Raw genomic sequence first — 25,294 nt, 5'->3', positions numbered from 1 at the left:
GCCTTTGCTCCATCAGAGCCCCCTCTTCTGCTGAACACAAAGCTACTGTAGATTTTTGGGAAAAGAAAGGGAAGAGTACAAGCAGTCTCAACAACACATCTAAGTAGAAAATAGAATCTTAAAGCATTAAGTTTGGAAAAGACCTCAAGGATCATCAAGTCCATCCCTTAGAGTATCCCCTATTTCTTTCCTTCTATTTCCTTCCTTTCAGCTTTATTCCTTTTGTTGATTTTTATCTAACCAAACAGAGCACATAATTTAGTTAAGCTAAAGCCACATCAGGAATCTGGCAGAAATCTCAACAGTAGGAGACAGAACCCACCCTGTGAGTACAGGAGGCTTCTGGCCTTTGAAGTGGGACACCAGAATCCTTTGGATGAATCCTCCAGGCTCGTTAGTGGACCCTGTTTAAGGAGAATGAAGCTCTGTGCTGTGATGTGTTTCACCACTGCCAAGTGGGATTACTGTGAGGCTCAAAGAAATCAAAATTAGCCCTTTTTTTATGTTTGGCTGGGCCCCAGTGGCCTAATGGATAAGGCACTGGCCTTCTAAGTCAGGGATTGTGGGTTCGAGTCCCACCTGGGGTGGGGAGAGTTGGATCTGTTTTGGGAAAACCCCAAAGAAGAGAGGGAGGTCATCCCTAAGGTTAATTTGGGGCACACAGAGGTATCATTGCCTTTGGGAGTGGAGCTTCGAGCTCTCCCCTGACAGAATATTTCCCTCTGCAAAAACAGCATTCAAAGCCCAGATCCTCCCCAAAATGGAATGCTGGGGGGATGCAGGAGCACCGCAATGCATCCTGTCATCCCAGAAAGCCCTGCCCTGGCCTGTGTGCTCCTGCTCAGTACCAGGAGCATTTCACATTTCACCCCATTTCACATTTTCCCCACCGCAAGGAATCACTGAATCACTCAGGGTGGAAAAGACCTCTGAGATTTATCCAGTCCAACCCAGTAATGCCATGTTCACCTTCAAACCACGTCCCCAGATACCACATCCACACACGTTTTGAACACTTGCAGGGATAGTGAATCCCCCTCTTCCCTGAGCATGGGAGGGGGGTCCCTGCCAGCGCCCCTCTCACAGCCGCAGGTGTCTGAAGCTCCGTGCTGTCCTAACCTGTACAAACAAGGGGATGTCGCTGCTTCCATGTTTTTGTGACACTGAACGTCCTCCCACCATCACCATCCCGGACAGCACCAGCCTCAGCGAGCTCCCCATCCCCAGGAGACCCTGCTGCCAGGATCACCCCCTCCTCGGGGCTCCTTTCCCTCCAATCTGAAGAACTTTGGTCCAAGCAAAGGCGTAAATCCCTGGACGAGCACGTGGCGCGGAGGAGGTGGGCATTTCAGGGATTAAAAGCAGATTGAGAGGTTGAGCCTGGTTTAACACCACGAAAAATGCCTGACTGGCACCAGGAGGGGCGAGACGTGGAGCAGGGAAGCCGCGGGGTGCGGGAAGGGGCGCATCGCGTTCCGCGCGGAGAACCGAACGATCCCGGAGCTTCCCGGGACAGCGCGGCACCCGCGGCAGGGAAAAGAGTCACCCCAGATGGGACTCGAACCCACAATCCCTGGCTTAGGAGGCCAGTGCCTTATCCATTAGGCCACTGGGGCCGCGCAGTGGTATATTTTAGGTGCCGTCACTTAACTCTCTGCTGGCCAGGCGGGCGTGCGGCACTTCCGAGACCACCCCGGCCTGAACAGTCCCCGGAGCGAGGCCGCGCTCCCCTCCCTTCCATCTCCCACCTCCCGGCGCAGCGCAGAAACGCCAACGCGAGTGGGGATGTGGGCGGGGGTGAGATCCCCGCGCAGCCCCCTCCGCCCCACCGGGTGTGAGGTTCCGTGTGCCGGTTCGGGGGGGCAGCGCGGGGGGCGGGGCGCGGGGGAGCTGCCGTGGCCGAGTGGACAAAGCAGCGGTTCCCCAAAGAAACAGGCCGCGGGTTCAAGTCCCGCTTGTGGTATCAGAGGCTGAAGCACCCGCCGCTCCGGCTGGATCCAGCAGCGCTCCGCACAGAGATGCGGGCAGTGGTTGATATTCCCCATCGAAACACACCAAAGTCAGCCTCAGCCGGGCCCCTCAATAACTCTCCTAGCAGTACGAGAAATCTCAGCCTACCTTGTCTCATCCCTTTCCTTTTCCCAAGAAAAGGCCCCAGGTGGGCTTCAGCCCCACCCGCTGCCGCTTCCCAGCCCCGTTTCACCCTCCCCCGAGGGCTACGAATCCCCCCTCATTGGCCGGGAGAAATCTTACTTTAAATCAGCTCAATCTGCCTCTACTACAGGCACCTTTTCTGCAGTTTTGGTCCGTTGAATCCCCACCCCCCTACCAACGGGAAATTGAATGCCTCGAGTACTTCCCGTGGCTCTAAAACAACCACGAAGGGACTCGAACCCTCAATCTTCTGATCCGAAGTCAGACGCCTTATCCATTAGGCCACGTGGTCACGCCCCCAGGTGGGCTGGGTGCCCCCCGACACCCCCTGGGCATCCCCCACTTTCAGTCCATGGCATCCCCCACCTCCATCCCTCCTGGAAGTGTGCCTGGCTTTCCCCACTCAGCCCTGGTGGTTGTTATGAGTAGAAAAGTTGTCCATTTTTTTTAAGTTGTAAAGTTAACAAGTTAAACCAAATGCTGTTGTTAATAACTTCATGTTGTTAATAGTTACCTGTTAACAGTTAAAAATCAGCTCAATTGTCCCCCTGCTGCTTCCCGGAGGATTGACACCTGAAGCTGCAGGTAGCGGTGGGGAGGTGACGTCAGAGCTGTATGCAAATGAGGAAGCCCCCTCACCAAATCTTGCAAAAAAACCCCTAAAAACAACGAGCCACCATGGAATTGAGAGATCTAAGTGATGTCTAAAGGTGAGGAACTTGATCCCGTGTCAGCTGGGATCCTCTTTGCCTCTCACCCTTACCTCAGGATGTCGACTAGAAAGGAGCCCTCGAATGTCAGGCTGACAAGGCAGAATCTCCTAATTTCTCGTGAGGACGGAAGCCCCAGCTCCGCCTGCAGACCAGCGGACACAGCTGCATCCTCCTCCTCCTCCTCCGTGCCCCTCCTGGGAGCAGCGGTGGCGTGGACGTGACCCATGGCTTCTCCCCACTCGTGCTGACTTTTTAAATAAAGGCATAAAAAAGGAGAAAGATCTCCTGCCCTATTTATTTCAGTGATGGGCGTCCCCCCTCTCTGGGACCCCTGTGGCACTAGGTCAGTGCAGATGTCACCGTCACTGTGCCAGCAGTGACAGGCACCACTACAGCAGAACACTACAACACTACTGCAAAAACACCACGGGCCTCAGTAACCCCCTCTTTGTTCTCCTGCTGCAGCCACTTTCCCAAAACCTGTGTTTCCCATCTAATCCCAAAAAAAGCTTCCCTGAAGCCCACCCCAAGAAGGGATTTTAATTGGTGGTGCAGTGCCCAGGGCTTGGGTAGGTCCACTGCTCTCCAGGCAGCAGAACCTCCCACACCTAAGAGAGAAAAACAACTTTAAAAGAAACTTCACTTTGTGTTTTAGTGCTGTGGCACTACCCTGACCACAGCTGCCTTTAACATCCATTAACTCCGCAGGAAAAGACCCTCCAGGCAGCTTTTTAATGCAAGGAGTCTGAGAGGGCATTATCCCAAAGGCACTTATAGGGAGGACTTTGGTCCAGGGCAGCACAGTGACCCTGTGACCCCCCTGCCCGGCCCCTCCTGGAGACGTGGTTTGTGGGGCAGTAAAGCTTCCCGACCACCCCAGCCTGCCCTGCTCCAGGGAGAGGTGCCCCACGCAAGGTGGAATGAACCAGCATCCATGGGCTTTTTGTTGGGGCTCGGGTGCAGCTGATAACACAGGAAGGAGAGAAAAACGCAGCTGAAATTCCCTGAAATCCAGGGAAAATGCAGCTGAAATTCAAGAAAAAGCCAGCTCTGCCCAGACAAAGGTAATTGAACAACTGCAACTGCTCTGCTTTGGTGCCTTCTGGGACACCTTGAAGGATGTCCATGAGCTGGTCAGAGCCATCCTTTCACTAACATGCCTCCAAAAATCAGCCTTTCATTAACACCTCTCCTCTCACCCTCAGGTCCCAAAGCAAAGCTGGTTGTTATCCCCTCGATCACAGCCTCACCTGAGCTCTGGGACCACACAACTCACTGCACAAGACATCCACCTTTGCACCCAAGCCTGGAGCGGTTTGTAGCAGCTCCTCTTTGTTTCCCTTTTCCATGAAACCTAAACAGGGACCACTGGCCGAGAGCAGACAGTCACATCATCCCATCAACAGCAGCTCTTGGCCCATGGAGAGAGCCCGGAGCTGCCATGGGGACTTTGCTGTCCCAAAACACATCATGGACCACCCCGACCTCGCTCTTTGGCTCTGTGTCCAGTGCCGTGCTCGGACAGGACGCTGGTCTATCCTCATCTCCATATCCTCTTCCTCACCTGGCATCTCCCACCCGGATGGGGAATGGAGGAGGAGGAGGAGGAGGAGACCCGGCGGCCTTGAAACGGGGAGAAAGAGCATGGAAACGGGGCTAGCCGAGGCAAAAGGGAGGGCTCACCCCAGGTGGGACTCGAACCCACAATCCCTGGCTTAGGAGGCCAGTGCCTTATCCATTAGGCCACTGGGGCTGCGCAGGGCGCGCGCCCCGGCCCGCGGGAACGGCTCGGACCCCGCGCTGCGGGGGCGTCCCGGGGCCCCCGGCACGGCACGGCGCGGAACAGAGCGGAGCGGAGCGGAGCCACAGCGGGGACCCCCGGCAGCGCCGCCGCCCAGCCTGGCCTCGCGTCCTCCCTCCACACCCCCGGAGACGCGAGGGGAGAAACGGGAAAAGATGATTCAAAAGTAGGGGGAAAAAAGGCCGACCACGAAGGGACTCGAACCCTCAATCTTCTGATCCGAAGTCAGACGCCTTATCCATTAGGCCACGCGGTCGCTGCGCTCCGAGCCCCCAGTGATGCTGCCAACGCTCGGCATCACCCCCGGCGCCCCCCGGGTACCGCCGGAGCCCGGGCAGCGACCGCGCCGCCGGCACGGGGCCAGGGGACACACGGGGGCCGCGGGGACAGGGGACATGGCAATGGGACATGGGAGTCCGCGGGGACAGGGGGGATGGCAGGGGACACGGCTGGAAGGACCATCCGCTGCCATGGGGAATTCTGCTGCCGGAGGGGGAATCAAGTGTGGGATTTGATGACTGCGATTGTTGCCCTGGAGCCATTCACAGAACGGCAGAATCATGGAATATCCTGGGTTGGATGGGACCCACAAGGAGCACTGGGATGGCAGCAGAAAAAAAAAGGCAGAGATGGAGAGAAGGGCAGTAGAGGAAAACACAGACAGATAAAAAAACCCAGAAGTCTCTGAGCCTTTCATCTTAACTGTGAGGACTCAGAAAAGAACAAAAGGAGCATGGGAGATCAGCAAGGAGGCAGAAAATCCATGGGTGCATGGAGGGCTCAGTGGGAGGTGACAGTGTGGTCTGCGGGAAGCAGGGCTGGGCTTCCACTGACCAGCCTCCCCCACAGCCCTCAGTCACACAAGCCCTAATTCTTGATCCATTTCAGTGGGGTTGCAGCAAACTCTCAGCCCTGTAAATGAGACTAAATTTGCTACTGAGTAGCTCTGGCTATTTGCCTTTTCTTTGTGGGGATGGGCCCTTTCTTTTCCTCTCCCTCAAACTGTTGGATTTTTCTTTTTTTTATGACCTTATTTTTCCTTGACCACAACTAAAGGCTACTCCCAAGAGCCAGCTGAGTGCATCAAACCATTAGCAAATTCTTCCTCCTAACAGATAAAATGTCTGTTTACAAAAATCCATCCCTCATTAATAAATATCAAATCAACTTCCACATAGCAAATGACGTGTCCTGGACCAGTTCATAAGACTCACGGCACCATTCTCCTCCTTATTTGGAAGCAGGAGATGATGCAGGCAGTTTTTGTAGCCATCCTCACCTTTACTCTTGGGACAGGTAAGTGCAAGGGGGACTGAAAGCCTTTGAGGAATTCTGTTCTCATCTGTGTGAGAAGGGATTTTTGTGTGTTAATGATGTTTTTCCACATCCACAGCTCCACACCCTTTCTTTTTTTGATGCATCTCTCACAGGTTGCCTGATGTTTTTGTGTTTCAAGTGGAATTCTCTTTCCAGCAGGGGCTGCTCCAAAGTACCTCTGCACCTACTATGACATTGTTGACTACCTGAACGTCTCCTCTCACGACAAGCTGCACACATACATTCTTCCCAAGATAAACCTGAAGCCTGTAGAAGTGAAGGTGGATTTCTTTCTGGTGGCAATTCTCTCTGTGGTAAGGACCCAAAATGAGTCTTTACAACAGGAAACTGGGCTGTCCAGGCCAGGGTTTGAGTCTTCTGACAGCAAGTTCACAGGGGTGAGAATCAGCTCCTTCCACTTCACTTTCTGCTGTTGGAAAGCACTTTTGGAAGATCTGGAGTATTTTCTCCCACTCCTTCCAGAAGTCACATCCAGACAAGCAGTCTGCTTAGTAGGAGGCTCCAAACACCCTGCAGAGTGCCTGAACTGGGCACTGCATTTGCAGGACACTGCCATGGAAATGTTAACGATAATCTATTATTTTTCCTAACCATTGGACTGTGTGCTCCCACTCTTCAGCCATAGGACCAAGAGCCATGAGCTCTCTTCTCAAGCCCTGTTGCTGCAGTCTGTGCTCAGGGAAGAGCTTCTGCATTGGATACATCTAAGAAAATCAGCTAAATGTCTTTGTTTCTCCAGGTGGAAAAGCTCCAGACAGTCAGTTTTTACTTCGTCCTGAACCTGGTAGGTCCCTCAAGAGCGTTTCTCTCCTGATGCCCAACACAAAGTCTGGTGCCTAGCCCAGAGCTCATCTCTCTCCTGTAACTTCTTCCCTCAGGAATGGCAGAACCCTTTTGCAACCTGGGACCCACGGGATTTCTGTAACATCTCTGAAATTGTTCTGCCCATGGATACGTATTGGTCACCCCCCATCTTCATCTTAGAGCGGTACGTTCCCCTTTCATTGTTATCCACTGGCTTAACAGAAATACAAAGGATGCAAACTGTTGGTTATATTATAGGAAATGGGATAAACTCAGATGCCTAAAAGTTGTTCCCTTGAGCTCTCTGTGATTGAGAGCCTCCTAATTTAGATTAATGGTGACCACAGTTTATACAAAGCACTTAGTGGCTCTGCAATACTGTAACAGCTCCTGAAATATCCCTTCTGGGCTGTAGCTAAAATCGAGGAAGCAGCAGAAACCAGCACTGCTGTGGAATAAAGTCACCTTTAGTAGTGTGTGGAAAGATACAGGGCAGAGCACTGAGGGTCTGACAGAGGGATGGGCACCTCCACCAGCTCTCCAGAGGGAGAAAGGAGTGGGAGGCAGAGCTAGGAATGAGCCTGTGCCCTGGTGAGGGCAGGAAGCAGAGGGCAGAGAGGCAGGAGATGCTCAGGAGGTGCGGAGCTACAACAAACCTTGATCCCAAAGGGCTCATGAGCCCTTCTCCCAGACCTGGTTTCCTCTCTTCCTGCTGCATCCCGTGGCTGGGTGATGGCTCAGAGCCCCCCAACAGGGTGTTCACATCCTGGTTTTATGGGACTGAGGCACAGGCCCATAAAACCCCAATTTTCACCCAGGTACCAGCCCTAAGGAAGCCTGAGCATCTCAGGCTCAGTTACTCTCCCTGTGTGTTCCCTGCAGAGTGAACGGGCAGAACCCAGAGCTGAACTACATGGTCCTCATGCACAACGGCAGCTTCAACTCCACCCGGCCCTACCAGGTCACCCTGACGTGCAGCTTGGTCATCTTCAAGTTCCCCTTCGACACCCAGATGTGCAACCTGAGCATAGCTTCATTCCTCTACCCAGGTACAGCTGCAGGCTGAGCTTGACCACCTCAGGGCTGACTTTGGAGAAGGAGGACTAGATGAAACGGGCCCTGGTAACTCCTGGGCTCCTGAGCAGCACCACGTGCTCACAGCGGGGTTGAGGTCATGTGAGACCAGGGAAAATGAGTTAAAATGCTGCCATTCTGTCCTGGCACATTTCCCAGCAACATCTCTGGAACAATCCAGATGTTCTGTGGCAAGCCCCTCCCAGGACTGGGAGAACCAAGAAACCTGAGACCAGGAGGCTTCCTGCAAAACTGCTGCTTGTTCACATAGAATTTTGCAAGAGCGATCTTTAAACACACCTGAAAGCCATAGAAATGGGAGGAAATTAATCACAGAATCCTAAGGTTGAAAAAGATTCCAAGGGCATCAAATACAACCATTAAAAGGACAGTTTCAGGGATTCAAACTGCAGTTAGAGTTCATCCCTACAGGAAGGGCTGAAATATAAGCAGAGGTGACACAAAATCTCCCTGGTCCCATCCACAAAGGACAACTGCCCTAATTCAACAGGTGTTCCCCTCTGATCCACATTCCCAGAGGTCCAGCCAAGCCTCTTCACAGAGACCTTTTTAATTTCTCCCTCATGGGCTGAGAACCCCGAGCAATGCATGAAACCTTCCCCCTTCCTGTCTGCATACACCATCAGCTGGGTGGGAAAGGCAGAGGAATAACTGACCTCTAATAAATTCCTAAATTCTTCACCTTCCCTCCCCCCTCTGCCTCCTGCCCAAGCAGTAACAGACTTTGTCATGAAGACGAGACGGACACCAGCTGCCATCCTGAAAGACAGCAAGAGCTTAATCCTAACTGATGGAGAATGGAAGTTTACCAACCTGAGCATCATTGAATTCACGGAAATGATGGATGGCAAAGGATTTTCTGTGGTCACCTATGTGGTATGGCAGCACTTCCATATGATATTGCATTGATTTGGCACGAAACAAACCCCAGAAACAAGATGATTTTTTACATTAGGGGACCAGCATTTGTCAACACATTGAGTCATTTCCTGCTCATCAAATTTTGCCCATCTTCCTCAACAGATTTCCATGGAGAGACGACCCACTCTCTACATTCTGAACTTGATCCTCCCAACGTGTGCCCTGTACTTGCTGGACATGGCTGTGTTGTTTGGTCCCAGCTCTCTTGAGGAGAAAATCAACTTCCAGATTGCCATCATCCTCGGCAGCTCCATGCTGGCTGTGATTCTCAACAACAGCCTCCCAACTTCCTCCAACAAACCACCCATAATAGGTACCCACCTTTATCAAATAAACCCCAATTTTCACCCAGGTACCAGCCCTAAGGAAGGTTTTTGGGTGTTGACACACATGTTCATGAACACTGGAGTCATGAACAGCTAAGCTTGATTAGCTTGCTGGAGCTAGACTTTCCCTGCAATGGAATATAAGAAAATGCCAATTATCCAGAGCTTTCTCTGTTTTCCTGTTGTTCTGCAGTGGTGTTTTTCCTGGGCACCTTCCTGCTCATGATCATGGCTGTGTTGGACACCCTCTTCCTGTTGTACCAGCAGCGCAAATCCCGGCGCTTGGACAAGGTCCTCAGGAGCTTCCAGCAAGGTAAAACAATCCATAACATCTGTAACTGAGGAGGTTTGGGGCATCTTCCTGCACATTTGGTGGAGCCAGGGTGGGTTTCCTCAGGGGCAAAGTGCCCCAGGCAGTGTGAGCCAGGGTGGCCCCACTGTGCTGACACTGCCCTTTGCTCCCCGCAGACCCACACGAGCTGCCCAAGAGACCCCCAGGCAATCTGGCCAAGGAGGGTCCCCAGCTGCTGCACCCTCCCAAGAGGGCCCCGGGACAAGGGCAGCCTCCCAAGCACCTCTGGCAGCTGCAGGAGCTGGAGCCATTTCTTCCAGTTCTGGAGAAGGTGCTTCTCTTCAGCCACCTCTTCCTGTCCCTGTTCTTTTTTACCGTGATTTCTGTGAAATGGAGCAGCTGAAGATCAGCTCTGCCCAGTGCCAGCTCAGTTGTTCTCTACTGTGTTGCTTCTGACCCCCTGCTGTAATTTGCTCCTGGTCAATTCATACAGCTGCAGTTCATTTGCCTGAATAAAATAAAATAAAATCCAAGGGCCCAAGATCTGCATGCGCAGCACTTTGCACTCTGGTTCAGTAGAGCTACAGATGTTCTTGAAGTATTCTGTGGGCTACTAAGGTATTTGAATAAAATAGTTGTAAAATCTGGGGATAATTCTGACCTCCAACATGACCAAGAAGAAAGGGAGCTGACTGCCTTCTCTTAGAGGAGTTTCCATCTTGAGGGCAGGTGTTTAAGAAGTCCACCTCAGATTATTAAATAAAACAATGCAAGCCTTCACTATTGTTTCTGTGAGTTCCAGTGAGAACAGCAGCATTCACAAATCCAGGGCAAAGAGAAAAGGAGCACCACGATTAAGTGCTTTTAAAAATAACTTAAAAAGTAACTTTTTTTGTGTGCATCTCAACACACCAACATTCCTTCAACTCCTTTTGCAACTGGCTTTTCCTAAACAACCAATGAGCCCAGAAAACAGCCCTGGGCCTGCGCCTGTAGAAGTCCTGAGACACTCCAAACACACACAATTCACTGCCAAATACACTCCAGCATCTCAAAGACTACACACGTTCAACTTCTGAGCAAGTGTCTGCCTGCAAGGGCAGAGCTCTATTCCCTGCCCCCCGTGGTTACAGAGAGGGACAGGAGGTTTATTTGCATTTCACAGGGTTTAGTTTGATCAGCAGGAAAGGGAGCTTGGTCCCTGCTACCAAAACAAGCTCATGGGTAGAAAACACAAAATCCAGAAAAAGTGGAATGTTTGCGAGTCACTGTATTGCTCCACGTCACTCAGAACTCATGTCCAAGATCTAAGCCACAGACAGAGAAAGCTCTTTATTTATAACATCATGGAGTCTGACAGTCATTAAACTGCTCCCTGACCAGTTTACAGATCAGCAATTGGCTTGTGGGGCCAGTATGGATATTTCTCCTTGTTCAGTTTGGTTTCAGGGAAGGCTTCACTCAAGTCTTCAATCGTCATCTGTTCAAAGGGAATCATGCTCTTGAGCTTCTGGAGCTGTGGAAGCAGGGACAGACACATCACAAGTCAGTGGTAAGCAGGAAGGAGCAAAGCACACCCAGGAGAGCAAGGGGTGTGGCCCAGAGAATATTCCCAAAGCAAAGTCCAGCCTCACCTCCTGCTCGTACTGGGCGATGCGGTCTTTGGAAGCCTGGATGTACTCAGCAGTGCTCTTGGCCTGGGGAGAGCAGAGGACATGGGCAGAGTGCTTCTGGTAAAGACACTGACCCAGAGTGAACCTGCACACACCCCCCACCGGGCTTTCAGCTGGCATTAAAATCCATCATTGTGGCACTGGGTAACTGATGGAATCTCCAGCAGACCCCACAGAGCCGAACCCTTCCCTGTGCAGGGACCCCCTGCTCAGACAGGCACTGGTGTGAAGGGCAGAGCTGTGCCCTGCCTGTGCAGGAGCACATCCACAACATCCTCTCACCCCTTCCCATCCCCACAGAAGGCAGGGACAGCCCCAGCAGCAGGGAATGCTTCACTTACAGCTTCCTTCTCCTGGGCATCAATCTTGGCAGTTTGTGTATCCACTGGCTCAGGAACCTTTAGCGCACTGAACTGGAAATTGAAAGACAAATTTTTTAAAGGTTTGACTGAAACAATCCTTCACATCGAGGTCACCTTCCCTAGCAGCAGGGGAGCATTCCCTCCTGTCTTCCTAGGATCTGCTCACATCCATGTGTGTTAATGAGCTAAAAGTGATCAGTGCAGCTGTCCCCTGTCCCTCCCAAGCAGCACTTGCTCACCCAGGAGCTTCCAGACATCTCCTCTGTCCTGCCCACCACCCCCAGCACACACAACACCACCTGTTCCTCAGAGCACTGTGAGGAAGCTGGCAGGTCCAACAGCACAGACCTACCCTATCACAGAGTTACTGCCCCCACACAAAGCTCCCAGACCCACCTGAGCTCAGTGGGTGCCTCCAGTCTTGGGAGGCAAATTTTCATAGTGACACAACTAACCTTCTCTGTTGATCCTGGTGTTTTCCTCTCAACGCCCCAATTAAACTCCAAAAAGCAATACCCAGCTGGCAAGGAGACTGACCTTCTTCTGGAACTCATCCACCATTCCAGCCTTGGCAACATTAGCTTTGTAGAAAGCCCAGTCAATGGCCGGGGGCTTCTCTGGCAGCGCAGCCAACCTGAAAGGATGGAGCACAGCACACATGAGCAGCAGCCTGAGCATCAGCACAGCCTGCTGTGTTTAGTTTAGGCGTTCTCAAGTTTGAAACAAGCCATTTCTGCAAGTCCCTCTGCCCTTGGAACAGGCTCCCCTGGACAGACAGGCAGAGCTCAGCCCCTCTGGGTGCAGCCAGGAAGGACGAGGCTGTTTCACAACACTGAGCCCGAGGCAATCAGCAAGACTCCCTGCAACAGCCAGCACTTGGATCAGGCAGAGGGTGCTAAAGGATTTGAGAACCACACACGAATTTGTAGAGCATTTAACAGCGACAAAGCTTGTGCCAAAGCAGGGTGCGTTCACAGAGCCGCAGCTACGGGTTTTCCCTGGGGAAGATTAACTGAAGGTGATCTGCCAAAAAAAGCCACCAGCTGCCTCAAGGTGACCCGCTTTAATACCTGCGAGGCCGCAGCACAGACGCGGCAGGCAGCAGCGCTCGCACGGAGCGGGGCGGGGCGGGCACTCACCGGGCCGTCAGCGCTTCGTTGCGGGTCTTCAGCGCGTTGAACATGGCTCGCTGGTTCGGGGGCACTCGCTCGGCGAAGGCCGCCCAGTCCACGGCCTTAAGGGCAGCTCTGCGTCCCGCCATGGCTGCGCCTGGCCCGGGAGACAGCGGTGGGTCACGGCGGAGCGGGGCGGGAGGGCGGCTCCGCTCGGGAACGCGGCACCGAGGGGGCGGGATGGGGCGGGACACGGGGCACGGGGACACGGACGGGGTCGGGTCACGGAACGGGACGGGGACACCGGGATCGGGGCACGGGGAGAACGCGGGCACCGGGATCGGGGCACGGGGGTCGCTCCTGAGCCACGCCGCGATCTCACGCTGGCCCCCGTTCTCTCTCACGAGCCTCCCAACACCGAGGGCGCCCCAGCCTGTCCTGTGCCCCCGCCTCGGGGTCCCGGACCCCATTCTCCGTTCCCGCTCCCCGCTCCCGCTCTCACCTTCACTGACCGACACGGCCGTCCCAGCCGCCGGAAGCACCGCCCCCTCGGCTCGCATCGCCCAATCAAAACGCGGACTCACCGGAAGTCATCATCCCCGGAAGCGGCGCGGGCCGGAAGCGGTGCGGGCGGCGATGGCGGCGGGCGGGCGCTGAGGCTCCGCCATGGCCGAGGGGCCGCCGAGGGGCCGCACGCCCAGCCCGGGCCCCGGGGGCGCACCGGGGCCGCCCAGCCCCCGCGCGGCCGGAGCGGCGGCGGGGTCCGCAGGGGCGCTGTCCCCTCCCGCCGCCGCCGCCTCCAAGTGGGTGCGGCTGAACGTGGGCGGCACGTACTTCGTGAGCACCCGGCAGACGCTGTGCCGGGAGCCCAAGTCCTTCCTGTGCCGTCTGTGCTGCCAGGACGGGCCCGAGCTCGGCTCCGACAAGGTGAGGCCGCGGCGGGACAGCCCCTCCCTGCGCCGGTGTCACCGCGGTGCCCGGAGCCGTCCCACGGGCGGGGGACACCCCCGGCTGCCGCTGTCCCCGCGCCTCCCGTACGGCCCCGGGCCCGGCTGCGCGCGGCCGGCGTGCCGCGGGCTGGGGCACGTCGCTGTGCACAGCACCGGCTTGTCCCTCGTGTCCCACGGTCAGGGAGCGGTGGCGTCCCCAGGAACGGGAGCCGGCTGTGCCCTCGCGCCTGTGACACCGCAGGGTCTGAGCCCGGATCTGCTCCCTCCGCCCGCCGTGCACTGCTCAAGGAGCAGCCCACCTTCCCCCGGGCGTTACAGCAGGGAAGGAAACTCCTCGAAACAGGAATGTTACCGTTTCTCACCCTGAGCACGTTTGCTGTTGTTTGGTTTTTAATATATTTCACTTCACTCTCATAAAAGATCATGGTGCACATTCCTTGTGTGGCTGGACAGTTTTGCAGTCACTGCAGTTTATTGTAAGGATTTTTCAAACAATTATTCTTGCAATTGCAGATTTTCCACAGGATTAGGTGCACAAGGTGTTGTAAATGTGTTGTGAGTGGGCCAGCCAGAATTGGTGGAGTCTGTTGCTGCTCCATTCAGAGTTTAATCAAAGATAAATCCTGGTTATGATCAAAATATCAGTGAGCAGAGGAGAGATTTCAGAGTAGGTTTGCACAGTGTCTTATTGCTTTAGAGAGGATTGGCAGGAGAAACAATGCTTTAAAGTCCTTGAGAGGGATGTGAGAGTTCTGAAGAGGGCTTGTCAGTGCTTCAGAACTGCTCAAGAGATGCTGTTGTTGGTTATTTAATGCCACTGTCAGCTGTTGGTTATTTAATGCCACTAGTTGTTGTATTGCTGGACACATGGCTGGAGCATTGCAGTGTGTGTTTGCAGTAGTGGAAAGGGGGAAAAAATGAACTGTTTTGGCTGTCAGGTGCCCTCAGCTAGAACTGGAGATCCCATTTTCCCCCAGAGCCTCCTAGGTAAACTAGTCTGGAGAACAGGCTGAGCCAGAACACCAGTGCCAAGTTTTGGTTCTTACTGCAGTGGAAAAGCCCTCCTAATTCCAGCTGTTTTCTCCAGGTCCATAAGCTGTGTGTATGAGTGCTTCATGTAAGGCATCTGTAGTGTTCCTGGAGCAGATACTGAAAAAGAAAAATGGTTTAAATGTAGCACATTTGAACACCTCCCACAGGCAGATTAATCCAGCTGCTCCAAGAGAAACTGTTCCATGTATTGTGTTAGATTGAAATCCTGTTTTCCTGGCCCCACTGAGCCGTGCCTGTTTTGCCCTCAGGATGAGACTGGAGCCTATCTCATCGACAGAGACCCCACGTACTTTGGCCCCATCCTGAACTACCTCCGGCACGGGAAGCTCATCATCAACAAGGAGCTCGCAGAGGAAGGTAAGAGAAAAACACCAGGACAGGCTGGAAGTGCAGTTTGGCAGCATAGCCAGGAGCCCTCGCCATAAACTGGTGTGAGTGTGAGCAGGTTTCCCAGGAGTGCTGTCAGTGCTGTTAATTGCTCATTAGCAGGGATTCAGCCATCAGCTGTGTGCCTTCCCGAGAGCAGAGGCTGCAGCTCACAGCACAGCCTGTCTCTCCTCTGAGCCCGGGTCTGTTCCAGCCCCTCTGCCCCTCACAGACCTGGTTCTCCCCAAACAAGCAGCTCTGGGGGCTTTCCCTTGATGGGGCTGGGTGAAGAAACAGACATTGTACCATGAGATTTCTGATCATCCTAGGGAAAGGGGAATATGTTACCATGATATTTTATGAAAAATCTTTTGCTAGGGTTTTTCTCCTAGCTGAGAAGCCTCAGAAAAGAAATGTAAACAATTAACTATCTGATGGCTGTAGAATGTAATCTGGGCATTGTTCACCAACAGGTGCATCTCACATTGGTCCATGTGGATTGTTCTCACTTGGTGACCAATCACAGCCACCTGTGTCGAGGCTCTGAGCAGTCACAAGCCTTTGTTACTGCATTCCATTCTTGTTCTTTCTAGCCTTCTGATGAATCCTTTTCTCTCTATTCTTTTAGTATAGTTTTAATATATCATTTTAATACAATATATATCATAATATAATAAACCAGCCTTGTGAAACATGGAGTCGAGATTCTTGTCTCTCCACTCGTCCCAGGAGCCCCCCACAAAGCATCCACCACAGGAATAATCTTTCATAAAGATCCTCTTAAGTCACAAAAGGAGGTGGCAGCTAGTCAGGCATTTTCTCCTAGCCTGAGAGCAGGAGGTGGGTGGCACATTTGGGATTCTGACATCTGGGCTAGATTTGGAGTCAGCAGCAGGTTTGCATCCTTGTGACAGAATCATCTTCCTTCCATCCTGTGCAAAGTGACAGGATCTGTGCTTTGGGTTCCTCTGCAGGGGTGCTGGAAGAGGCTGAGTTTTACAACATCGCGTCCCTCGTGCGGCTGGTGAAGGAGCGGATACGGGACAACGAGAACAGAACCTCTCAAGTAATCACCTCTGCCTTGGGGAGTCACTTCTGGGGCTCAGGAGGACAAGCATGGCTGCAGGCCCTTGCAGTAGCACTTCTTTGGTTCAGCAGTAACAGGGGAATAAATGCTGCTAGGTGGATGCAGGGCATGGCTAGCAAAGAGTCCTCAGTGTGGCTTTACAGAGCACAGACCACTGAGTCATCTCAGCACTGAAAGGCAAAGGACACTTACAGGAGAGGGGCCAGGAGCACAAATGGGTGGTTATAGAGCAAAACATACTGCTTTGGCAAAGAACAGCTCAAACTCTTCCTTCTCTAAACCATTTCTTCCCTTTGTCTCTCTGTGACATGTTTCCCATTGATGCTCAGCTGATATCAGCACATCCAGTAGATTCAATTTCAGAAATGTTTTCAAAAAGCAGCAAATGGCTTTGAAAGCTAGAGAAGTTTTGCTTTCACTGTAGCTTAGACATCTAGAAAGCTTTTAAGAGACTAGTGCCAGGCATATGGTTGTGTTTTGGAATCAGTGGGATAAAAACACCCTTAGAAAGCCCTTGGGGCTCTGACTTCCTAAGATGAGAGCAGGAGCAGCTTATTAATTCTCTAGCATGATACTAATAAAGCAATTACTAAACTACAGGCATTGTTCTGTGTGCTCCAGGGACCCGTGAAGCACGTGTACAGAGTGCTGCAGTGCCAAGAGGAAGAGCTCACACAGATGGTGTCCACCATGTCCGACGGGTGGAAATTTGAACAGGTACCGTTACCAAAGAATGGCAGAATTCCTTTGAAAACTGGATGTGGAATAAGTAGAGTTGCCTGTTGAGTTGCTTTTCACACTGCTCTGCTCTTCTGAATAAGCAGCCTGACCTGAGCAGCAATCCACTTGTATCCAGTTACTGACAGGGGAGAGCAGAAGTCACTCAAGCTGCCAGAGAGATTTCATTTTCTCTCAGAGCTTCTTGTCTCCTTGTCAAATCCCAGAGCAGTTCTTCCCTTCTCCTGCATTTCATCACATACACCAGGCCACAGCATAACAGTTACATCCAGGAAAATTACCAGAGCCATGAAAAAACACAGTACAACGTTCTTGGAACCTCAAAGCCACGACTCCTGCATTTGCTAAAGAGGCTCTGAGTGACACAGGAACTTTCTGCAGATGTCTTTGCAGTGCAGCTGGTTCCAGGGCTGGGTGTCACTGCAGTTGCACATGGCATTAGCTCCACGTTTGGTTTCTGGAATCAAACACAGTTCTCTTATTTCTGAGGAGGGAGAACTGGAGCCAGCTGGCCTGTGTGTTATGTTATATTAAGAAACTACAGAATAGGGTCTGTGGATTACAGCAGTGTCTTCCCATTTAGTCCAGCTTCAGTACAAGTGGATGCTGTGGGAATTGTGCTGACATGTAGTGAGGCAGAGGATTAGGAACAGCACTTCCCATCAGTTGTTCCTATGGATCTGTTCTGTAATGCCTGAAAACTATCTCAGAGTGGAGAAACAGCCAAAAACCTGCCCAATAAGGAAATAGTGAAATCTTGTGACCAAGAACCACTCATTGCTCCATGAAGATGCAGTTCTCCAACACCCAGGTTTTGCTGTCCAACAGTTTACAGAATCTCCCTTTCACACATCCACACCCCCAAAACCTCGAGGCTACAGACAGTGCCTTTCATGGGAACCTGCATCCTTAGATCTTTCCTAATCTTCTTTTCAAATCTATTATCTATAAATATGGAGCTGGCTCTTCCAAAATCTATTTGGACATGGAAGTTAAGCTGCATGCTGCACATTGAAGTTGGTAAGAGTCAATGCTTTCTTCAGATGACTTGGATTTATTTTCTGGAAAGCAGAACTGAGTTGTAAATGACAAATTAGCTCTGTACTCCAGGATGTCCTTTTAATGTAATAATGATGAATGAGACAGATGGGATTTCTTGGATTGAGTCCAGACCCCCTCAACACAACAGTAATAGAATATAATCCCATTTACGCAGATACCAGACTCCATTTTGGCAGCATCCACATAAAGGACAGTGTCTGTTTACCACATGTCCCCAGTTAATCCAACATCTGCCTGGGGTAAAGAATTCCCATTTCCACATCAGTCACAAGGCAGTTGAGAGCTGAGTTCAGCAAGGACCAGGCAATTTGCAATGCCTGCCCACGTCTGAGTGAACTGGATATTATGTATTGCATAATCTGTTTTCCCTTTTTCCACCCTCAGAAACTGGGCAATGTTCTGCTGTGTTCAGCGTTAGTTTCAAGCTGGAATTCCTTCCCGGGGCTCCAGGTGCCACTAGAGGGCTGTGGAGCTCAGATGTGTCCCTGCCTTACACACACACAGGAGGCTGCAGGGGGCACTTCATCCAGAACAGACCTGGGACAGTCCTGTCTCACAGCAACTGTAGGAATAAAATCCAGACTTACTGATAGTTACCTTGGCTGTCTCCTGTTGCACAGCTGATCAGCATTGGATCTTCCTATAACTATGGAAACGAAGACCAGGCAGAATTCCTCTGTGTTGTGTCCAGGGAGCTCAACAATTCCACCAATGGCATTGTCAAGGAGCCAAGTGAGAAGGCCAAGGTAAGGCACCTGCTCAGATGTATCTATTTCAATTTCTCTAGAAAGAAAAATCTTTCCTTACCAGGCTGCAGCAATAGTTCTGTGGATCAGCTTTCCCATTGCCTTCTCTATCCCTTCTTGGAAGATTTCATGATTTACTGAAGGACAAGAGCTAAGCTCTTTGTGCACTTCGAATTAAGATCAAAATAGTTGAAGGAAAGAATAACTTGAAGAGGGGGAACAGAGTAGCAAGGATCTTTGAGGTTAGGTTTTGTGGTTGAACGATGTTGCAGGCAGAAACAAGATTTTTGTGCTCCTTCAACCCTCCCCATCCCTGGAAGTGTCCAAGGCCAGGTTGGATGGGGCTCTGAGCAGCCTGGTCTAGTGGAAGGTGTCCTTGCCCATGGCAGAGAACAGGATAAGCTTTAAGGTCCCTTCCAAACCAAACTATTCTATGAATCCACATTTTTTTTTTTCTTTTTTTTTTTTTTTTTTTTTTTTTTTTTTTTTTTTCCCCAGAATAAAAACAAAAGGTAACATCTTTATACCTCCTGGCAAGCAGCTGAGCAGGATTTCTAGAGAAGGGGCTCACTTACCCTTAACCAGCCCATCAATTGTTGTGGTGGCAGCCTGCAAGCTACTCTCATATTAGTCCGTGCTTCCTTTCTCTGCAAAAAGCAAGGACTCTGAACAGGAACTTTTGCATTTAAACTTGTCTGAGGTTTTCATAGAAGGTCTCTTCTGTTTCAGATTCTTCAGGAGCGAGGATCCCGGATGTAATTCAAGTGTCCACTCCATTAAACTCCCAGATGTCACAGGGCAGTCCAGCTGGGCAGAGCATCTCTCCACAGAGCAGCCCAGCCCTTGTACAGTAACCAAGCTAATGCAAAGCAAAGCCAAGCCTGTCCTGCCAATGGCAAATAATTCTGGTCATAACCAAAGGCTTTTCTCTTACCCTGGAAACCAAGAAAGGAAAAGACTCTTCCAGTTGGACAGTCCTTTCCACAAGTATTTGTTTTATTTACTTGGCCAGCGCTGTATTGAATTTTTCCAACAATGGCTGGGCCGGATTCCCAGTCGGAGCCTTTGTGAAGGTTGCTCAGGTCCTCAGGCCCTTGTAATCAATCCCACCTTCCACAGGCTGCTGTGGGTGGGAAGGTCCATATTTGAGCTGTGCCATTGCTTGCACCCAGGTCTGCCACCAGGAAAGTGCAGGGACCTTGCAGTGCTCCCCCCTTCTCCCCCAAATCTGAAGAACAGGGCTTTAAAAGGAGGAACAAAACAACCACTCCTAAAAAACCCACACAAACTTTTCTATCCTTGCTTTGTATCTGTTCCTTGTTCAATTCCTAAGAATTTGAGTTTAGATCTGAGGTGAGGGGAGTTGTGTGTCCATCTGACACAGGTCTCACTGGTAACACTATTCCACATGGGCTCCTGGTATTTTCCAAAGCCCATTACTTTGTATGCATAAAAAAAGAGGCCTGTGTTCACCCAAAATAGTGATAGAGTGATAATCCCATCCTTTACACTTCTCCACAGAGGAAGAGTGGTGACATCTTCCCCCCAGTACCCTGCCACGGCCATATCTTAGCCTGGTGCAAAGTCACAAGGTTTAGGGACTTGCTGCTGCCAAGTTCAGCTTTGCCTTGCTTGTCTCCAGCAGTGTGGGCTCTGTCTCCTTCCCTCTCACCAGGGAAGGCTTCAGGCAGAATTTCTTTTGTACTGTACCAAGCAGGTAGGTTTGTCTGACCCCACGAGATCTTTGCAGAGGAGATCCCTTATTTACACACAGTGATTTACCTGCAGCCCCCTCATGTCCCCACCTTTAAGAGATCACCTCAAATTACAGAGGGACATCACAGAGCTGGGGTGGGGGGGTTTGGTGAAAAGTTGCCAAACTATTGTAATGTTTCTTGTCCAAAGTGATGTGTCAACTTTCGTGACTTTTCTTTTCTTTTTTTTTTTTTCTTTTTTTTTTTTTTTTTTTTTTTTTGGAATGCCTTGGATGGATGTGCAAAATGTTTGTTTGTGCCTCTCTTGAATTCTAATCTTAGCCAAACTGCAGTCACTGGTTCCCCTCTGTTACTCTGTGCCACCCCTAACCAAGGGCATGTCCCTCCTAGTCTGGTACATGGAATTTCATAGGAATTTGCTGCATGTTTTTCCCCTTTCATCCTGGCTTTGTTCTTTGTAGCCTGAGTGTCCTGGCACTTGGGTCATTTTCAGTCAAGTCCCAAACTGACATTACAGCAAAGCTTTGGAGATGCTGAATTAAGACATTGACAAGCTCAGAGCAGGTGTTTCTCAATAAGCTACCAGAAAATTCCTCACCTGGACCGAGGGGTTGGCTCCTTTCTGGAGGGCTTCAGCTACCCGTGTTCTCCTGAAAGTTTTGACACAGAATTAGGCAGGTTTTCCATCTTAACCACTTGTTGCTGAGAGGGTCCTACCAACAGTCCAACAACAGTTCAGTGACCAAGATGTGCAGCAAAGACACTGAGTGGCACTGCTGTGCTCTGCCTCTCTGCAGTCCTTCTGCATGTCCTCTTGCCTGTCCTCCATCCTGCTTTGCCAGTGTACCTCCTCTGGTGGAGCCCTTGCCTCATTCTCAAGACAGACTGCTTAATTGTCTGTGCTAGATTAGTCCTGGTAACAGAGACTGTGCCAAATGTCTTTGAGTTCACATTGTGTCAGTGACAGGCTGTTGAATCACAGCTGGCTTTCCATCACACTGAAAAACCCAGCTCTGCTTCCCTCCATCTGCCCTGTTTATAACATGGTGAGCTGGTGTTGATGTGATCAGACTACACACCTTGGCTGGGCCTGAACAACACTGTGATGTGTACAGATCTCCCTCCTCTGTCCCTATGCTGTAGCCTCAGCCACTGTCTGTGCTCATAGCTAAGAAATCAAGCACATGTATGCAAGTTAGCAGCCTGAAAAGCCCTTTAACACTCATTTGTCTTATTCCCCTTCCTCAGAGGAGGGAGTTTTTGGGAACTGGTCAAGAAGTACCAAACGAAAGGCAAGAGGAACACATCAGGCTGTGTTTGCCACATTGATGCCAGCTGAGTACCTTGTTAAACCATGGAGCTCAAAGCAACACTTGTTGTAGAGGGAGACTTTCTGTCCAGTACAGCTCAAGTAGACAAGAATAACAAACACTTCCCTGGCTTCTTTGTGTCACACGTGGTGAAGCCCCTGGAGGGTTGCCTGATGCAGTGATGCCATCGCTCTGCCCTCCGAGCCACAGAGAGCCTAAAAGTGACCATTAGCAGGTGAATGGCACAGCTGCTTAAATGATGAGCACAAGAAAGATCAGAGTTGCATCTTGATTTTCCCTTTCATGCTGCTTTTGGCAGAAGGTGCCAGGGGACCATGGATTCTCTGGATTCCATCACAGGGTCCATTGAATTTCAGCAGAACAAATTTATGGTAGAAAACCAATCATAGGTACTGGATGCTCAAGTTTTTGGGTGATATTTAGGACCAGGCATGAAGTCCATCCAGAGCAGGTACATTCCCAGTGAAGGATTTCTCCTTCCCTGACTGCTAAGTCACCTTTACCCTGAGACAGGGCAGGTCTCAGCATTATGCACCAGTTGCATCCCTTCTGTGCTCAAACAATGCTTTTCCTTCCATTGCCTTTCACTCAGTCACAACTATACCAAAATTAGTGTTGAATTAGGATGAAATTTGTCCCGTTCACTCTAAAAAAGTGTAGCATGTTGTGGTGAGTAGAGTAGGAGAGCAGGGGTAGATCTACTGGCTGTCCAAGAGTGCTTCTGCCTCTTGGGAGGGTTCACTTTAAAGCATTAATCCTGGGAATGGAGCGTATGACACTTTAGGTTTTTTTTAAAACTTTCCCAGTGGCCTAAATTGTTCCATTATGGCAAGACTGGAAATAACCTCTTGAAGTGTCTTGGTTTCTGCACATTTTTAAAAACTGATTTTTCTCAGGGGTGACTGAGTGGGCTGAGGCGAAGGGGGCCAGGTTGGCTGCGGGGCAGGGGCCGGAGTAGCCGGGCCGTGGGCTCCTACCCGGAGGTTTTGTACAGTTTGTCACGTGTCAGTGCCCTTTGCTACTGTTTCTCTTTGTTTATTAAATGTGTTTGAATAACAGTTGAGATGCTGTGATTTTTATTTTTTTTTTCCAATAAAGATGCTGAAATGGGTTTGAAAAGTTTGAAGGGCAGTCTGCAGCCTGCTGCTTTGCCTGCACCACACAGATACTGCATTATGGGGGAAGAAATGTGCAGATTGGGCACTTGCTTCTGGCTTCAGTTCACTTCTGACAATCATTTGCCAAAAGGAGAATCTGGAGTTCTCCTAGGCTGCTTTCAGGGATAAAGGTACAACTGAAGCTTGTTTCTGTTGTTTTTGTCTATAAAATAACTTCAAATTCCACGTTTATCCTAACCATTTCCACTGATAACCACAAGCAAGTAGAACATTAATACAACCACTAAATGTGAGTAGCTAAAACAGGAAGAGGATTTTTTTTCTTGTCAGCTGTCATTTGCTCAACACTGGAGCACATGGAGGAAGAGTCTGACTTTCAGCTTTGGTGTGCCAGAGGTTGGATGGCATTGGCAAGTCAGGCCCAACACAATCAAAAAGGAAGAGCAAGGACACAAGTGAAGAATGGGAAGTCTTAGGCTGAGTTAATCTTACTCTTGGTTACAAGTGGCTGTTGCCTCCTGTGGGTACTCTGAAGGCTGCAGTCTCCATCCTCACTGCCACAGAGCAGGGATGGCTGACACAGCCCCAAACCAGGGTTTAACACCAGCACAGTGGAAGAAGATGAAAGTCTCCCCACACAGGGAGCTCACCAGAAACCATAGCTAAGCCAAGTTACCACCCAGCATCAGTTGATTTAAGACAGTATTTTCAAACCTCTTGACCCATTTCTCTATTCCAGACCTGGCTGCAGGTCTGCACTGCCAGTGAATTTGCCCAAAGCAAAGCCACACTTCAAGTGCTAGCAGAGGTGGAAACTGCAGGGCTGGCACTGCTGACACCACACACGTATTTGTTCATCAGGGAGGGCTTGTCAGCAGAAATTGAGGTTACAGCCAGCATTTACATAATGCCAAAACTACTCTGCTTACACCTTAGGGCTGTCTGATAAGGTCACATAAGCTGGAAAAGACTTTACAGGACCTTTAACCAGCTGCAGGTCTGCCAGGCAGGTGGCTCCTCTAACACAATGCCATGCCACCACACGGGAGACAGAAGCATTCCTCAGTGTTCCTACAGGAACTGCAAGCTGGAGCTGCCAGGTCTTTGCACCATCCCTCCCTTTCCCATCCAAGGCAGTGACACCCATTAACTCCTTTAAAAATTAATTTCTTTATTTGCTGCAGGAAACAGGTGATGCCTCAGCATTATCAAGAGATGAGAGGTTGTGCAGGATTGGCAGCGTCTGTTAACTTACCCAAAATAAAAACCAGCCCTGTACATCAGTTCTTGATGTGCTGGTCCTGCTGCTGCCAGGAAAGTTCAGCTCTCCCTGTTGCCAAACCCAGGCTGCTCTAGAGCTGCTGCAGCAGCAGAAGGGAAAGGGGGATGGTCTGCAGCAGAACTGACCTCAGCAGAGGGTTATGGGCCCTGGCTCTTGTCTGGGTTGGTCACAGCACTCCAGACTGCCTCCCAACGCTGTTGCCCCAAGAAGATGTGGGATACCCAGTGAAGGCACATCCCCAGGGACAAGTGTGAGTGAGGGGCTCTGTCCACAGGGCTGTGCCACCACCAAGGCAGGAGGTGAATGGCACCACAAAAACACCCAAGGGATTTCGTACCTGCCCATAGAAGGATTTGGTCCCTCCTACCCCCAGAGACAGCTAGGGGGAAAAAATTCTCCAGGTGGCTTTGCCAGGGGGAAAGATGAGTGATGAAACATCACATTTTCTGATAGCCAGAGTAAAGTCAATAGGTAGTGCATACACTAAGCTATGGCAGAGGGATTTGAAATTCCCCTCATCAGACTTTTCTGCATTGGAAAGCACATAAAAGGAGCAATTTTACATTCTCCTCTGAAAACAGAGGCTCAGGCCCCCTCTTGTCCCCTAGGCTGTGTCCAGGGCCCACCAGGCTCCCTGTCCAGGTGGGCTGGTGCTCACCTCCCCACAACACCCCCATTAGTCACCCCAGCTGGCAGCTCACCTTGCCCCTGACAGTTTTGCCTGGAACACAATTAATTAATTGGTTTTTCTGTCCATGGACAAAGAGGAAATAGTAATTGAGATTAAAGATAGGAAACGGTTTTAGCAGCGTCAGGCACCTATCAGCACCCAACTGCTTCACCTGGGGCTCCAGCAAAATGCAGTAGAAACTGAGGCTGCATTTCCCCTCTGCACACGTGGGAGGGTGAAATGCAGCGATGCAGAGGTCCTGCCACAGCCATTCGTGCATCTTGCACACCCCCTTCACATGCTTTTCTGCTCTGCCTCAGGCTCACACACAGACGAAGGTCAATTCCTCACTTACCCGCCACCCTCACCCGGAACAAAGCAATCGAGCCAGATCTGTCTGTAGACAGGAAGCCTGCAGATATTTTCATCTCACCTTACTAACTTGTTTGGGAAACAAGGACCTTGGCCATGTCCTTCCACCTAGATCTGGCTTTGAGGCAGTTATTGACAGTTTAACCCAAGTTTCACAAGGGTAAATAACTGCCACATACCCTCTTGCTTTCCAGGCTGGAGAAACACATTGGT

The 25,294-nt window shown here is 50.9% G+C and overlaps 2 protein-coding genes and 5 non-coding genes across 9 annotated transcripts; 2 read left to right on the top strand and 5 right to left on the bottom strand.

Moving 5' to 3' along the window:
* The first annotated feature begins 514 nt into the window (after positions 1-514).
* On the top strand, positions 515-587 carry TRNAR-UCU. The gene has a single exon. It is a non-coding gene; the product is annotated as a tRNA-Arg (tRNA).
* A 956-nt stretch (positions 588-1,543) lies between these two features.
* Positions 1,544-1,616, bottom strand: TRNAR-CCU. Its single transcript has one exon. It is a non-coding gene; the product is annotated as a tRNA-Arg (tRNA).
* A 757-nt stretch (positions 1,617-2,373) lies between these two features.
* TRNAR-UCG lies at positions 2,374-2,446 on the bottom strand. The gene has a single exon. It is a non-coding gene; the product is annotated as a tRNA-Arg (tRNA).
* Positions 2,447-4,547: 2,101 nt separating this feature from the next.
* On the bottom strand, positions 4,548-4,620 carry TRNAR-CCU. The gene has a single exon. It is a non-coding gene; the product is annotated as a tRNA-Arg (tRNA).
* Positions 4,621-4,851: 231 nt separating this feature from the next.
* TRNAR-UCG lies at positions 4,852-4,924 on the bottom strand. The gene has a single exon. It is a non-coding gene; the product is annotated as a tRNA-Arg (tRNA).
* Positions 4,925-10,752: 5,828 nt separating this feature from the next.
* Positions 10,753-13,210, bottom strand: ATP5PD (ATP synthase peripheral stalk subunit d). Of its 2 annotated transcripts, none has more exons than XM_041486506.1 (6): positions 13,094-13,210; positions 12,619-12,748; positions 12,017-12,113; positions 11,459-11,530; positions 11,079-11,141; positions 10,753-10,960 (listed from the first exon to the last, which is right to left on the bottom strand). In XM_041486506.1, exons 1-6 carry the CDS (start codon positions 13,149-13,151, stop codon positions 10,829-10,831), a joined length of 552 nt encoding a protein of 183 aa, XP_041342440.1. In that variant the 5' UTR covers positions 13,152-13,210; the 3' UTR covers positions 10,753-10,828. The 2 variants fall into 2 exon arrangements, with proteins under 2 accessions (XP_041342440.1, XP_041342441.1); XM_041486507.1 differs by lacking the exon at positions 13,094-13,210 and adding an exon at positions 12,927-13,068.
* Positions 13,211-13,257: 47 nt separating this feature from the next.
* Positions 13,258-22,697, top strand: KCTD2 (potassium channel tetramerization domain containing 2). 2 transcript variants are annotated; one of them, XM_041486505.1, is made up of 6 exons: positions 13,258-13,518; positions 14,843-14,951; positions 15,935-16,026; positions 16,669-16,764; positions 18,468-18,593; positions 19,323-22,697. In XM_041486505.1, exons 1-6 carry the CDS (start codon positions 13,258-13,260, stop codon positions 19,350-19,352), a joined length of 714 nt encoding a protein of 237 aa, XP_041342439.1. In that variant the 3' UTR covers positions 19,353-22,697. The 2 variants fall into 2 exon arrangements, with proteins under 2 accessions (XP_041342439.1, XP_041342438.1); XM_041486504.1 differs by having other exon boundaries at positions 16,648-16,764.
* Positions 22,698-25,294: the final 2,597 nt, after the last annotated feature.

The sequence above is a fragment of the Pyrgilauda ruficollis genome, unplaced genomic scaffold, assembly GCF_017590135.1.
Source record: "Pyrgilauda ruficollis isolate IOZ18807 unplaced genomic scaffold, ASM1759013v1 scaffold77, whole genome shotgun sequence".
Lineage (NCBI taxonomy): Eukaryota > Metazoa > Chordata > Aves > Passeriformes > Passeridae > Pyrgilauda > Pyrgilauda ruficollis.
This window is presented reverse-complemented; position numbering and strand designations above follow the sequence as displayed.